At 40.3% G+C, this 16,254-nt stretch overlaps 1 protein-coding gene across 5 annotated transcripts in view; it reads left to right on the forward strand.

The window, feature by feature from the left end:
* LOC309852747 (uncharacterized protein) overlaps positions 1 to 16,254 on the forward strand; it is a 187,156-nt gene that overhangs the window by 101,784 nt on the left and 69,118 nt on the right. For 3 of the 5 annotated variants that reach the window (XM_082709964.1, XM_082709963.1, XM_082709965.1), the window contains one exon: positions 8,444 to 11,682. The exons of the other annotated variants lie outside the window; for them this stretch is intronic. In XM_082709964.1, the coding sequence (XP_082566090.1) occupies positions 8,444 to 10,086 (1,643 nt within the window). In that variant the 3' untranslated portion in view covers positions 10,087 to 11,682. Of the gene's footprint in view, positions 1 to 8,443; positions 11,683 to 16,254 lie in introns of those variants that run through there. 5 annotated transcript variants of the gene reach the window in all.

The raw sequence follows: 16,254 nt of genomic DNA on the forward strand, positions 1-16,254 counted from the left end.
AGAAATGTATTAAAAATCAATGTGTTGCATGGTTGTGTAGTAATGGAAGTTTTATATTCTTTCTCTTTTTTCCCACCCAATTTGAGGACAAATTGAAATGTATTCTGAAAATGTTCTATCGTGCTTTCCTTTCATTTGCTTGCGCAAGTGTTCACGTGGATTAACATCATCATGATATTGGAGCCAACTTCTCCTGTGATGTATCTCTGTGTTTTCCTGCATCTAGTGATGGTTAGCCCTCTCCCGGGACCATATATGTCAGTTTTCACATCATAAACCTTCCATGGGCCTCTGTGCTCTGATAAGTAATCATTCCTATTTCCCCTAGCAGATTGGCCTCCAGAAGTGTGGCAATAGCAAAAATTTACTTGTTAGAGATTGTAGCTGGAATCTTGGCAAACTGATAGCTTCTTTACCATTATCCCCATCCTTACTTCACTGCAGGTAGGTTGAGTTCTATGGATTAAATTGCCAAACACAGGAGTACAGTCAGCTCATGGGTCTTTGTCTCTAAAAGCAGATTTTAGATAAAAGTATTCCTTCCCCGAGTCTGGATACACACTTACTTGGCATGTGTACAGAGCAGCCAGGGCTGTGTCCATTGGGGTACAGTGTGTCCTCGGGTGTCTTCCAGACCATTAAGATTAGCTGCTTATTAGAAGGAACTTAAAGTAGAAGCTTCCAGGTATGGTGAGTTTCTCATTTTCCTCTGTTACTGACAAATGGGCAGCAAATCAGCATACAAGAATATACATTTTGGATGCTGTCGTGGATATCAGAAGAAAATCATACATTTGGTGCATACAGCATTGTTATTCTTTGAAATTGTGTTGCGAACTGATGATCGGGACTAGAGGCTCCTTGATTTTCATCCAGTAGAGGCACACACAGTGGGTCAGGTGTATTCACAGGGTCATTTCTCCAGACCTCACCTGTGTTTGGGTCCACCCAAAGTATCTTTCCCTTGTAACCACCTCTCTTTTGCTTTACACCATTTTCCTCACTTTTTAGGTCGTGCTTTAATATTCTCCCAGTAATGGTTGGTGAACACCTCCGCCCCAGTCCTATGCCCTAATTTCTATGTCTTTTCATTTTTCAACCTTTTTACTGTAGTAATCCAGGATCTCAGTGTATCCATTGTGTGCTCTGCCTCGTTAAGTATGAAATCTCTTATCCTGGAAGATGGATGCTTTCACAGGTTTAGTGTTTCTTTAACCGTGTCTTTTAGAAAGCTCACTGTAGAAGGGGAAGGTCAACCCTCTTGGGTATTGCGATTTCCTCACCTGGTTGAATGCAGGGCCCACGGTGACATGGCAGAAGTGAATGATACAGCTCACCTGATTCTTCTGCATTGTATCTTAGCAATCATAGCCTTGGAGGACGTTTCTTGATGCAAACTGAGTGGGTGTTATCCCAGACCCTGTGTCAGATTAATGGATGTCTCAAGGAGGTCATATATCTATAGCAAAATTGGGCAAGAGCCATGCCAGGGTCAAATTGACTGGTGGATATTGTTGGGAGATGATTCTCTATGGGTTTAAAAACAGTTTCTCCATGTGTCATGGATGGAGGCATTGAAAATTTTTATTCTAATTGTAATTCCATTGATGCTTGTGTATAAAAAGGCTTTGGAATACAGTCATAGTGTCCTTTTTGGGTAGAAGACGGATTTGTTTATCATACAGGAAAACAGATGTCTCTTTCCATGGCAAAAGCTTGGGCAGATACACTAGACGTTCCTCTAAGATATTGGGGTTTCCTATGCTCAAAATCTCACAGATATGACCAAACCCACTGCATGTGCAGCATCTCCCTGTAGCAGTGGGGGTGGGGAGCTAGGAAGTGGAATTAGTGTGATGAAGACATTTCTGGTATTCGCTGTGTCATTAGCCCTAAGATGCTTGGACCTTGATCTAGTAGTCTTCTGCCCTCTGCCGGCACTGAAAATTGTTCGAGTCCAACTTGTAACATTACACAATGTGTGTAGTCATGAAATTTTTATACTTCTCAATAAATTTTATACTTCTCAATAAATAAAGTCCATTGATGGACTTTATTCAAAAGGAAACAGTCACACATCTGTTTGTGGTTTTGTTTGTTCATTTGTGTTGTTTAGATTGTACATATAAATGAAATCATATGGTATTTGCCTGTCTTTTTCTGACTGTTTCATATAGCATAATACCTTTCGCATCTATTTACATTATCACAAACGGCAAGGAACAACCCAAAAAACCAGAAACAGACCTATAAATACAGTGAACAACCTGCCAGTTACCAGAGTGAAATCAAGCTGAAGGATGGGCAGAATGAGTAAAATGGAGTGGGAAGTACAGAGTTTTAGTTACGGAATTAATAAGTCATGGGGATAAAAGATAGAGCATAGGGAATAGATTCAGTGCTATTATAATAGTGCTTTGTGGAGATGGATGGCAGCTCACTGGTGCTGAGCATAGTAGAACTTACGGGGTTGTGAAATCACTATGCTGTAAACCTCAACTAATGTGACACTCCATCAAGTGTACTTGCATAGAAAACAAAATGGACACGGATATGCATACACAAACACACCGTTCAGCCACTTTCTGCAGAACTTGCATGTAAAGAAAGCTAATCTACTCTCCAGATGAAGCCAACCCTAGTTATTCATGGTAAGATAGAGATTTAGGAATGCAAATTTATAAATAACACAAGGAGAAAATGTAAATTGTGGAGAAGGAGAGTGTGTTTAGCAGAGTGGAGAAGTGAATAGGAGGACCTGGGAGAGTCTGGAGTTTCCACAGGCTGAGCAACCTGGGAGGTAAATGGAAGAACAGTAATTTTTTTTTTTTTTTTTTTTTTTTAGATTTTAGTTATTTATTTGACAGAGAGAGTGAGAGAGCACAAGCAGGGGGAGCAGGAGAGAGAGAGGGAGAAGCAGGCTCCCCTCCGAGTAGAAAGCCTGATGCGGGGCTCAATCCCAGGACCCCGGGGTCGTGACCTGAGCCGAAGGCAAATGCTCAACCAACTGAGCCATCCAGACGCTTCAAGAACAGTAATTTTTGTGAGAGCTTCTTGAATTGTTTTTCCCACAATACTCTTGCTCTCAGTTCTCACCATTAACATGTATGTAATAATGGCCGAAGGTCTCATGAAGGCTTTTCTGTATAAGTGGATTCTTTTGGGGATATTAGAATTCTAAGTGTGACTGATTTTCCTGCCTGTGTTGATTTTAGGCAAAGTCAAATTTTATTTTTTATTTTTTATTTTTTTTTTTTTTTAAGGCAAAGTCAATTTTTAGGAGGAGGCTTGCATGGAAAACAGAAGAGATTCTATAGCATGAAGCAGTGGCCATTAGTAAAAGTATAGGGAAAACTTGGTATTTTTAGACTGTGGGATCTCAGGGGTCCAAGCTAAGCAATCCAGCATTGAACCAGGACCAGACTGTTCCTGCATTACTTGTCGACATGGGAGCTGTTTCCAAGAACATGCTTGGCAGGGTGAGTGGAAGATGGAGAAATACAGGGAGCCCCAGAGAGTAGTGGCAGGTCCTTTCACATGCCAGGGCCATGTTGGCTCAGATGGAAAGTGAAGGGAGGGAGGACTCAGGTCCACCTGTTTTGTCTTCTTCCCTGTGTCGAGGAGCCCTATGAAACTGTCCATCTTCTCTGATGCAGGCCTGGAGTTTCGTTTGGAGCCTACATTCTCCAGGTTTGACTGCCGAGAAGTGGTAGTGTGCTTCGGATTATAGAAGTATTTTTTGGTTTTGCTTTTAATATAATTAATGTTCTTCATTGAACCGAAGCTGGACTCCATGCAGCCTCAATTCAATCTCTTTGTTCCTGTGTGAGGAGCACCTCTTTCTACTATGGTCCCACCACCTAGAAAGGACTAAATTTTTTATCATTGTTTGTTTAAACCTTCCAGAAAAATGAGGTAAGGGAGCTGTAGATTCAGCCGTGGTGTTGAGTGGACTTTGCCTGTTCCTCTTCACTTGACTAGATCAGTAACTTTGTGTTTGTTTGTTTTAAAGGTTTTTTATTTATATATTTGAGAGAGAGTGAGAGAGCGGAGGGGGTGCAAAGGTTTACAAGCGGACTCCCTGCTGAGAGCAGAGCCCTATGCGGGATTCCATGCGGGGTTCTACCAGGAGCTCAATCCCAGGACCCTGAGTTCAGGACCTGAGCCAAAGTCAGTCTCTTAACTAAACCAGCTACCCAGGCGCCCCTAGATCATTCGCATTTATACGCAGATGTACCTTGCTATGGGCACTCGCAGGTTAGAATAGAAGAACATTATCCTTGAGAGACAAAAATTGGACAGGAGGGGCACCGGGGTGGCTTGGAGGGTTGGGCCTCTGCCTTCGACTCAGATCATGATCTCAGGGTCCTGGAATCGAGCCCCGAGTCAGGCTCTCTGCTCAGCAGGGAGCCTGCTTCCCTGTCTCTCTCTTCCTGCCTCTGTCTACTTGTGATCTCTGTCAAATAAATAAAATCTTTTAAAAAAATATTTGGACAGTACATCGTTCAGCATGATGATTAGGACTTGTATCTAAACTCCCACTCCACCTGTGTTGCAGTGGAGAAAGCCCGCGGTGTTTCAGGGACCCTGGCGGACATCATGAAGTGAGGCCAGGGCACCTGCTGGAGGCGAGAGGGCCACGATTCTTACACATTGGTTAGCCTCCCATGTCTGGGTCTCTGGACCAAGTCTTTGTGATTCAGCTGATCAGAATGCCAAGAGGAGCCTGTGAAGGCCCGTGATCACACACGAAAGACATAGTTTACAGACAAGATTCCAGAGTGTGAGTCCTGTATATGACTTGGTATTTGAATAAAATGGATGTTTTCAGGTTTACATTTAGATTATGATTTACCGATTTGTAAATCATAAATGTTGTTTTAGACATTTATTTCACAGCACTTGTTCTGTGGGCACCTGACACCAGGGTTTGAGGAACCGTGGGCACTTGATACCAGGGTGACCTATGACAGGTTCATACACTTCCATTTCCTCTGTCCTGTATGTCAGATCCCTCCACTGTAAGATTTAATACTTTTTCTCATTTATCATCATGTACCTCAGGAGGACTTACTAAAAGATGTGTAAAATCATCTCATTTACTCTAGAAACTCCCTTCCCTGTTTCACTTTGTTTGTAGTCTGCTTTGGAAACTGAATGCTCTCTCCTGTGTTTACTGGAGATGGCGGTGTTTGAAGGGGAGATGGTCAGTCAGTTACATGGGTCCTCCAACTTTCCCTTTCATTCCGCAGTCATGTCACAGATAGACTCTTGCTTCTCATTTCTCTGTGGCTCTAGAGGATGAAAACCTGAATCGTATATGTTCCACTGTCTTAAATTCTGAAGTATAACTTGGCGGAAAGGTAAATGAGTCAAAAACTTGATGCAGTAGGAATCTCAGAAATAATAGGTATTTCAGGTATCTCAGATTTTGTTTGTTTCTTTGTATGTTTGTCAGTCAAAAAACCTTTTTCCACAAATAAATTTATAAGTTTTATGCCACTGAAGACATTTTTTAGTTTCTTAGTTATCTATCACTTCTATTCTTTTTTATTTAATTTGTAATTTCTGTGTTTTATGGTCACTTATGTCTTTTAGTTGATATGTTCAGTGGTTTATTTTATTATATTTTAAAGATTTTATTTATTTATTTGAAGGAGAGAGAGATCACAAGTAGGCAGAGTGGCAGGCAGAGAGAGAGGGGAAGCGGGCTCCCCGCTGAGCAGGGAGCCTGATGCAGGGCTCCAAACCAGGACCCTGAGATCATCACCGGAGCCAAAGACAGAGGCTTAACCCAGCAAGCCACCCAGGTGCACCAGTGTTCAGTGGTTTAATCCTGTTTGCATTCTCATTGTCACTTTGAAACCTACTGTGAACTTTCTTTTAGAGTTGCCTCTGTATACCGGTCTCTGTGTTCCTCTTACACAAATTCAGCATCATACAGTCTGAGGTAAAACTTTCCTATGACGGAAGTTTTGCCAAGATTTTTCTTTGAAAGGTGAGGAACAATTATACTGTTCTCATAGATTAGTGTGGATTCACGGGTGAGTTTATGAAACAGTGTTGGAATGTTATGGAGTAGATAGCATATGTTCAAGAAGATTGTTGTTTCTGCTCTTGGCATTAGAAGTTGTAATTGCCACAATATCCTTTACATTCAAAATCATTAATGATTTCCTCTAGGTTTGGTTTGTTTTGTTTTTTTTTTTTAATTTAATAGTTTGGCTATTGAAGTAAGATGTTGGTTGGCATCACTTGCTAACTTGTGGGAAATGTGGAAACTCAGAACCCACCTAGAAGTCCAAATAGAATATGAATTTTAACAAGACCTTTAGTTCATTGTCATGCACATTAACACAGGAAGTAGACCTCTAGCTCACCCTCTACCTTTCCATTGTTCTATCCCTGTCTTTATGTCTACAGTACATTATGTTGACAACTATGTCTTTGTAGTGTGTTTTAAATCAGGAAGTATGGTGCCACCAATAAAACCTTCCTTTTCAGGATTCTTCTGGGTATGTGTTATACCGTAACATTCATAGGAATGTTAAGAGGGGTTTTGTTCCTTTGCCAAAAATGGCACTTGGATTTTGCTAGAGATTGCATTACTTTGAATGTTGGGTTATTACTTATTCTGATCTGTATTTTATGTATTTCTGATTTTTCTTTGTTATTTCCTTCCTCAGCTAAATATCAATTATGTTTCTTCTTTTTCTAGTTCATTGTGGTGTAATGTTAAGTTGCTCATTTGAATTTTTTTTCTTAAGCGTTTATAGCATAAGAAAATTAAAAGTGGAGTGTCTAAGGGAAAATTAGCAGAAATAGACAATATAAGTGATGACCAAATAATGAAATAGTGTAAAAAGCGAAAATAAGAATTCTTTAGGGTTTTCTATTGATCATGTCATCTGTGAACAGTGATATTTTTCTTTATTCCTTCTTTTTTTAAAGATTTTATTTATGTATTTGACACAGAGAGACAGCGAGAGAAGGACCACAAGCAGGGGGAGTGGGAGAGGGAGAAGCAGGCCTCCCGCTGAGCAGGGAGCCTAGTGCAGGGCTCTATCCCAGAACCCTGGGATCCTGACCTGAGCCTAAGCCAGAGCCCCCCAGGTGCCCCTCATTTTCTTTTCAATAGGATTTCTTTTATGTATTTTTTCTCTCCTAATTGTTCTGACTAGAATATCTAATACTGTGTTGATTGGAAGTTGATTGATAAAGAAGTTTATTACCTTGTTTCTGATTATAAAGGAGACGTTTTCAATCTTTTACTATTAAATATGTTAGATTTCTGCTTTTTGTACATATATGGCCTTTATTCGGTAGGGGTAGTTTCTTTTTATTTCTACCATTGAGTGTTTTTAATCATGAAATGATGCCCAGTATGCTCATATTCTTATTCTACATGAATTCATGTGATCATATTTGATCTTCATTCTATTGATGTATAATCTTAAATTTATAGATTTCAGTATGTTGAAACACACTTGAATTCCAGGAAGAATTCTCACTTGATTATGTTGTAAAATAGTAGCAGGCACTTCTGATTCACTCTGCTTCCTTTTACCCTGGCATTTACATGGCTGTTCTTGAAGGTAGCGGCTGGTACTCTGCTTATAGTATCTTCCTTGGCTCTGCAAATGTGGCAGTGCTAGCGTCACAGAGAGTGTTGGATAATTTCCCTTCTCTTTGCCTCTTGGGAATGGTCTCATTACATGTTCCTTTGAATTATCCAGTGAATTCATCTGGCACAGGACTTTTCTTGGTTGGGCATTTCTTTTATTTTTCAATCCTACTCAGTAGTGGTAGATGAGAGTTTTTCGTTTTGTTTTGTTTTGTTTTAAATTCATGATGGAGTCAGGTAGGTAATACATTTTCTAAAATTTATACACCTTGTTTGGTTATCTATCTCTGGGTGTGTAATTATCCATCATCACCTTATAATTTTTTTATTTGTATGGTATCAGTTATACTGTGTCTGCTTTCACTTCTTCAGTTCTGATTTTAGTTGGTCTTCTCTCTTTCATTCTTACTTGATTTAGTTAAAAGTATGTCAATGCTGTTGCTCTTTTCTGAAAACCAGCTCTTCCTATTGTTGATATTTTTCTGTTTTTGTTATATCTTATTTGATTTTAAGTTTAAATTTCCTCCCCGCTGCTGATTTTAGGCTCAAATGGTACTTTTCCTGAATTTTTTAGGTATGGGAAAGTGCTGTGTCCTTGAGTATGACAAGACTACAGAACTATCTTTTAGGCTATGTCACGGTTACATTGTCTGCAAGTTTATGTCTCCCTGGAGGAGTGAAGTTCTGATAATTCTTTCTCAGCCATCTTGCTGACGTTCTCTGATTGATTTTATTTTTCCATATTAGAAGTTTTCATTATATTCATCTGAGAGTAGTAAGTGGAATGATTTTACTTTTCTCTTATTCGATATCTTTCAGCTGTATCTTCACATGGCACCCAGAGTTTCCTGCCAAAGCTGTGCATAGAAGCTTCTTTCCAAAACGTGGCAGTGGGTAGATATAAACATAGTGCCCTTGAGGATTTACCCTTAATGATAGACTGGAAAAATGATGGGGAGAGTAAAGGGCATCAAAGATATCATGAAGGACATATCCAAACTGAGACAACTGTCCGTAATATGAATCTGACTACCCAAAATTGTGAAGGATATAAAACACCTTGGAAAACATCCCTTCTTAATCCTGCTTCTTCTGCAAAGCAGTGTCTTTCTGTAAGCAAGGGCTCAGATCAAGTGGTCAAACATACATATCTGGAGAATGAAAATTTGGAAAATTTGGAAAGTTACCTAGTCCCTGCTAAAAGTAATTATTTGAACCATTTTGAAAGTAGGATTGGATTGACCCTTGAGTCAAATATTTCTGAAAATCAGAAATTTAAAACCGAAGAACAGACTACTGTGTGGGATCCGTTTGAAAGGTCCTTCACCGAGCAGCTGACTCTCCAGAATTACCAGAACATATTCGATGAAAATGGAATTGTTCAATACAGTGAATCTGAGAGAAAATTTAACCTGGGTTCAAATATTAATATATGTCTGAGGACTCATTTTCCAGAGAATCGTTATAACTTTGATAAATTTGAGGAAGTCCTTTTTCAAAGCTCCAACCTTATTGTATATAAGAGTATGCCTATGGGACAGAATCCTTATAAATACCATGAATTTGGGAAATCTGTTAACCAGTCCTCCAGTGTTGGTGATTATCAGAGAATTCACATGGAAAAAAACTCATACAGATGTAATAAACCTGGGAACATGTTTAGTCAAGCCTCGGGACTAAATATACATAATACAGTTGGCACTGGGCAGGAAAGTTACATTTGTGAGGAATGTGGCAAAGCCTTCGACTGGCACTCAACACTATCTCAACATCAGCCAATGCATATTGGAGAGAAACCTTACCAGTGTGGACAATGTGGCAAGGCCTTTAACCAGAACTCAATGCTTACTCGACATCAAAGAATTCATACTGGAGAGAAACCTTACCAATGTGAACAGTGTGGTAAGGCCTTTAACCAGCACTCAAACCTTACTCAGCATCACAGAATTCATACTGGAGAGAAACCTTACAAATGTAAAGAATGTGGCCAGGCCTTTAACCATCACTCAAGCCTTACTCAACATCACAGAATTCACAGTGGTGAAAAACCTTACATATGTAAAGAATGTGGCAAAGCCTTTAACCTCCACTCAAATCTTACTCAACATCACAGAATTCATACTGGAGAGAAACCTTACATATGTAAAGAATGTGGAAAGGCCTTTAATCGGCACTCATACCTTGTTCGACATCACAGAATTCATACTGGTGAGAGACCTTTTGTGTGCAAAGAATGTGGAAAGGCCTTTAACCAACACTCAAAGCTTACTGAACATCACAGAATTCATACTGGAGAGAGACCCTTCGTATGCAAAGATTGTGGAAAGGCCTTTAACCGGCACTCACACCTGACTCGGCATTACAGAATTCATACTGGAGAGAGACCTTACATATGTAAGGAATGTGGCCATGCTTTTATCCAGCACTCACACCTGCGTCAACATCACAGAACTCATACTTGAGGTCAGAAACCTTACCCAAGTAAAGAATGTGGGAAGGCCTTTAATCACTGTTCAACCTTTACTCATTACGACGGAATGAGCCAACATTACAAATGTAAAGAACGTGAGAAAACGTTCAAGGACGACTCACCCCTTACTCTACGTCAGAGAATTCATATTGGAGAGGAACCGTTAAATTGTTAAGAATGTGGCAAGGCCTTTAAGCAATGTTAAACCCCGATTCCTCATCAGAGAATGTATGCTGGAGTGGATTTTGCAAATATAAAGAATTTGGCATGGTCTTTAATAAGAGGTCAAGCCTCATTCAACATCTCAGAATTCACACTGAGGAAAAGTTATAAATGTAAAGAACATGGGCAAACTTTTAAGCTGCTCCACCCTTTTCTGTATCTCAGAGTTTATACTGAGGAGAAAGATTACAATACAAGGGGTATGTCAAGCCTCTAGCTGGAACTCAACCTACTCAGTTATCATACAGGATAGAAACTGTGAAATGCAGACAAAGTTGCAGTGCCTTTAACTGGAATTCAATCTATACTCCGTATCCCCAAATGCATCCTATCAAACCCTAGATACATCATGACTGAGGAAAGACCTTCATTTTAAATATTAACTGTAGCAACCACCAGAGAGTGCATACACGAAAGTAACTTGAAAGATGTAAATATTTAGAAATGTATGTAAGTAAACATCAAATGTCAATAAATATCACAGAAATCGAGTAGAAAGCAGTACATGAGTCCATCTATTCAGATGTTACATCAAAATATTCCTTATAAGGAATAATACGAAGTTAAACACTTGTGTATATGCTATTATGCTTCAAAAGAACAAGTGGATGGATTTTTACATGAGTACAGTTAATTTTTGTATGTGCTTTTTTTTCCCATTGATCCTATCTGGGATTTGTGACTAGCAAATATTAATGTATTTGTCTCAGATCAGTTCAGAAAATTCATTTATTCCTAGTGGGTGTGTGGAAGGATGTGGCTGATTGTTGTTGTGTCAGAGATACGAGACACCCTTCTTCATTTGTTCGGACTCGATATCTAATTGTCGTCCATGGAAGAGGGACGATGTAATACACAATATATGAAGAAAATCTAAATGCAGATGCTATTTGCAGTTATAACATTAATGTCAGTTATCGTGAAAGAGGTGTTCAGAACAACATTCTTCTCCATTTATTAAACTAAAGAACCCCTGGATAGTATAAATAAAACATTTTACCATCTGGTCTCTGAGGAAAAAGAGGTGGCAGTCCAGTAAAATGTATCCTCATAATAGCTGTAGTTACAAGTGGAGAATGTCCAGGGATGCGGTTGAAATGAAATTCTCACGGATACCAGAAGAGGATAGTTAATTCTTCCCTAAAATGGTATTTAATTGTATATACACATTTTTTAAGAATGACCTCATGCCTGAAAATTATGGAGATCACTACTTCCACACCATTATATCCGCAGACGAGTGCTTTTTAACACTTGTATTCTGCATTTTGCACAAGGATCATAGAGTGCATCTGAAATTCATAAATTAGTTCATGTGTGAGCTTAACATATTTTAATTAATAAAACATAATTGATCTTTAATGTATTACCATGGATGAGTAATGAATGATGTGTTATCCCACCACCGATGTTAACCTATCTAAAGGTTGTAGGTAACTGGTAGAATCTGTCACATATTTGGTAATAAGAGTGAAATAATATACATTGTCCTCCATTCTTTCATTGGCCTTAATGTTTAAGTACTGTGTGATTATTTTTCCCTAGTTTATCTAGTGCCATTTTCCCCTCTTACGGACTAGTTGGATATTATCTTGGACATGTTGCCGATTACATGGGGGTCTTAGTGTCTGATTAGCTCAAGTACTCCATAATAATGCTACTTGGGGTAGGTTTTGTGTAGCCAGTGCTTTTGCAGGGGTTTTGAGCTGACACCAGCCCCTCTTGCTAGTGCATTCCCTAGATAACACTCTGCAGAGTCATAGGTTCCTGTAACTTCTATTCACATCTCCAGTCCACCTTTGTGAGCAAACATGTGCCTGGAGTACCATGACTTTCCCTCATGTGTCCATGAGAGAAGACTCCCACGGAGCTTACCTAACCCTGTTTAGTTCGAATGCCCCAATCTGGACTTAGTCCTGGGACATTAAAACACGGCACCATGGCCCCAAATAAAGGTACGTGCACCACCTTGTGTGTAAGGGTGTTGTTCTGACTTTTCTATGAAGTAAGCATGCACTCATACCAATGCTTGGTGTGTGATAGGTGCCCTAGAAGTAGGAGAAACCTCTTCCAGTAGGACTGATAAGTAGCCTTAAGGAAGAGGTAGGAAATACAGAGGATGAGGAACTGGCATGAATTCTGTATGTGGAGAGAGGACCTCTTTCCTGGGTTGCACAACTGACCCCCTGCCTTTAGAAAAACAACTTCTCCTTATTTCTTGGCGATCTCCAGATCTGCAGTTCCATTTATCCTCATTTCCCATTCCAGCTGTTCAGGCATCACAGACATTCTTTGCTTGTGCTGTAGCTAGTTTCCTCAGTAAATACTGAATGGAGACTAGAGAAATGTACCCGTGGATGTTCAGACGTTGAACCCCAGGATGTAAAACACAAGGAAGACACCACCATCCTTAGATAAGATCTATTGAAAATATGTGAGGGGCGCCTGGGTGGATCAGTGGGTTAAGCATCTGCCTTCGACTCAGGTCATGATCTCGGGGTCCTGAGATGGAGCCCCTCGTTGGTCTCCCTGCTCAGCGGGGAGCCTGCTTCTCCATCATTCTTGGCCTGACTCCCCCTACCTTATGCAGTCTCTCTTTCTTTCTGAAATAAATAAATAAATAAATAAATAAATAAATAAATAAATAAAATCTTAAGGAAAAAAAAGTGTGAAGAACTCTTTACCGTGGGGACAGGGCACCAGACAGAGGTGGCCCCCTCCAGCCTCTCCTAAGGCACAGTCAGCTTTGGGTTGGGTCATCTAATGAATGAATACATGCAATGTGGGTCTCTGAAGAGTAGGGAACTCCTGCTTGTTTTCATGATTTCATTGAATTCCCGTGCGTTCCTAAGAACTAGATTCTTCTGGATGATCGTGATGACTGTTCACCCAGTTCTAGATCAGTGGTAACTGGTGGAGGAAAGGTAACGATGATGAAATCATTTGGGCATATGAAATGTCACATAGTAGGGACGCCTGGGTGGCTCAGTGGGTTAAGCATATGCTTTCCACTCAGGTCACGATCCCAGGCTGCTGGGATCAAATCCCACATTGAGCTCCTTTGTCAGCGGGGAGCCTACTTCTCGCTATCCCTCTGCCTGTAGCTCCACCTGCTTGTGCTCTCTCTCTTTGATAAATGAATTTATTAAAAATCTTTTTTAAATCAAATCCCATGGTAAAGTAGATGTTGGAGATGAAGACTTTGGGACGGTGGCATAGGCAGGATCAGCAAGGCATGTCCTGTGGTTGCACCCAAGCATTAGTACCCCAGGTCCATGACCCCAGCCACGTTTAGAACCATTATTGATGGTGATATTTCATGAAGGTTCATGCACTGCTGTGTGGAAGCTTCCACCCTTAAGTCAGCCCCATGCCGGGTACAGTCCCGTTCTGGCTCTGTCTGTGCCATGTTGTTGGAGGTGTGGTTCAACAGTCCATGCCAGTGGCCATTTCTGTTCAGATATTCAGGCCGGAGCGTTCATTGACTGATAAATGAATAAAGACTATGTGTGCATGTTTGTGTGTGTTGGGGGGGGGGGTAATGGAATATTCCACCATAAAAAGGAATTTAATCTTGCCATTTACAATGACATGGATGGCGCTAGAGAGTATTCTAAGCGAAAGATGTTAAAGAGAAATAAATTTTCAATCATATGTAGTATAGGAAGACAGGCAAATCCCGAAACAGCCTAAGTATAGAGAAGAAACTGGTATGTGCCAGAGTGGAGGTCAGTTGAGCAATGGGTTAAATAAATGAAGGGAATTAAGGAGTGCATTTGTGTTGAACAATGGGTATTGCATGGAATCATTGTCACTGTTGTACCCCTGGAATTAATATTACAGTGTATATTAACTAACTGGAATTGAAAAAAAAATTCTTTTAAATGTATTGTACTTTACAGATTTAAGAAAAGTGTTCCCCTCCCCCCTTTTTTTAAGATTTTATTTATTCATTTGAGAGAAAGAGAATGCATAAGCAGGGGAGAGGGAGAAGCAAACACTCCACTGAGCAGAGAGCCAGATGTGGGTCTCCGTCGCAGGACTCCTGAGCCACTCAGGTACCCCTAGAAAACTCTCAAGTTAGCTGACATGTAGTAGGGCATAAAATACCTCTGGAAGCCAATTGAAATATTTTGTCTTTTCTCTCTACCTGATTATTCCAGAATCCAGAAAGTTGGAGTAACTATTATATTTTAGCCAAAATACGTGTTTGCAATTTCAATTTCAGTAAGGATCTGTTCTCATTGGGAGGAGACACAATTGAAAATACTGGGTATGGGGTGCCTGGGTGGCTCAGTGGGTTAAGCATCTGCCTTTGGCTCAGGTCTGTGGTCCCAGGGTCCTGGGATTGAGCCCCACATCGGACTCTGCTTGGCAGGAGGCCTGCTTCTCCCTCTCCCAGTCTCCAACTTGTGTTCCCTCTCTTGCTGTACCTCTGTCAAATAAATAAATAAAATCTTAAAAAAAAAAAAAAAAAAAGAAGGAAAGGAAAACACTGGTTATATAACAAAGCCTTTGACTAGAATGTCCTAGCTGAGAAAGATCTGCATAGACTCATGATGACAGCTATAAGGGACTGGGATTGACTTTATGGAGCCAATAAAGCCCCCTTGGAAATACCAGCCTGACACCTTGTTTACTGAGTACCCAGCAGCTTACCAGGAGAACAAAGAAGGTAATTTCTTAAGAGGTGCAGGAATCTAGGGATAGTTACGGGTCTTCATGAAGAGACGATTTACTCAGATCTGTTATTACTATAAACAAAGTCTTGTGGCAATTTCATGGCATGGCTCCTGGTGTGGAGACGCTATTGAAGATTAAATCCTATGATTCCTTATGAAAAGTTCCAGAAAAGCTATTTTTAAAGATTTGATAGGTCAAACTCTATTCTTCCTACATTTATGTAAATAATCAGGATAAGGTTCTAGTTTTTTGTTTTGGGTTTTTTTTTTTTTTTAAGATTTTATTTATTTGAGAGAGCAAAAGAGAGAGAGAGCCTGAGGGTGGGAGAGTGGTGAGGGACAGAGGGAGAAGAGGCTTTCTGCCCTACAGGGAGCCTTGTGCAGGGCTCTATTCCAAAACTATGATATCATAACCTGAGCCAGAAGCAACCACTTAACCCACTGAGCCATGCGGGCGCCCCCCAGGACAAGTTTTTTTTTTTTTGTTAGACTTCTTTTGCAAACAAATCATTGTTAGTTTGGCTACCTTCAGTAAAAATGGAGATGATTATAGAGAAAAATATGTCTCAGTAACACACGTTTGTAGTTATGAGTTTTTAATACTATTAATCATCAAATGGACGACATCCTGATTTCCTGTGGAGTCTTCTAATGCCAGGCTTTGAGTCCCCAAACTAACGTGATTTTTTAAAAGATTGATTTATTTGAGAGAGAGAGAGAGCACGCGGGGTGAGGGACAGAGGGAGAGTGAAAATCCCAAGAAGCCTCCATGATGACCATGGAGCCCGATGTGGGGCTTGATCTCACAACCCTGAGATCATGACCTGAGCTGAAACCAAGAGCCAGATGCTTAATGGACAGTACCACCCAAGTGCCCTGGACATTTTAATATTTCTCCCACCTTTCTGACTTGTAATCATTTGAGAACTAAAATAGCCTTTTCCCCTGTAGCTCTGCAAACGTAATAGAAATATCTTGATGTACAGAAATCATGGTAGTAGGTCATGTATAGACAGTCCTCGTGTTGTGGCTCTATGGTCTGCTGAAAGTATTACCAGATGCACTTGAAAAATAAACAAGGAACATCTGTCAGATTGCCCCTACTTACCCTCCCTCTACCCCAAGATACTTCAAGTGTATCATCTAGAAGTCTGTTCAGCTGGCTACCCTTAGAAATCAGAATCTGGCAGGACGCCTCGGTGGCTCAGTTAGTTAAGTGTCTGCCTTCAGCTCAGGTCATGATCCCGAGGTCCTGG

This window comes from Mustela nivalis, assembly GCF_964662115.1.
Source record: "Mustela nivalis genome assembly, chromosome: 18".
NCBI lineage: Eukaryota > Metazoa > Chordata > Mammalia > Carnivora > Mustelidae > Mustela > Mustela nivalis.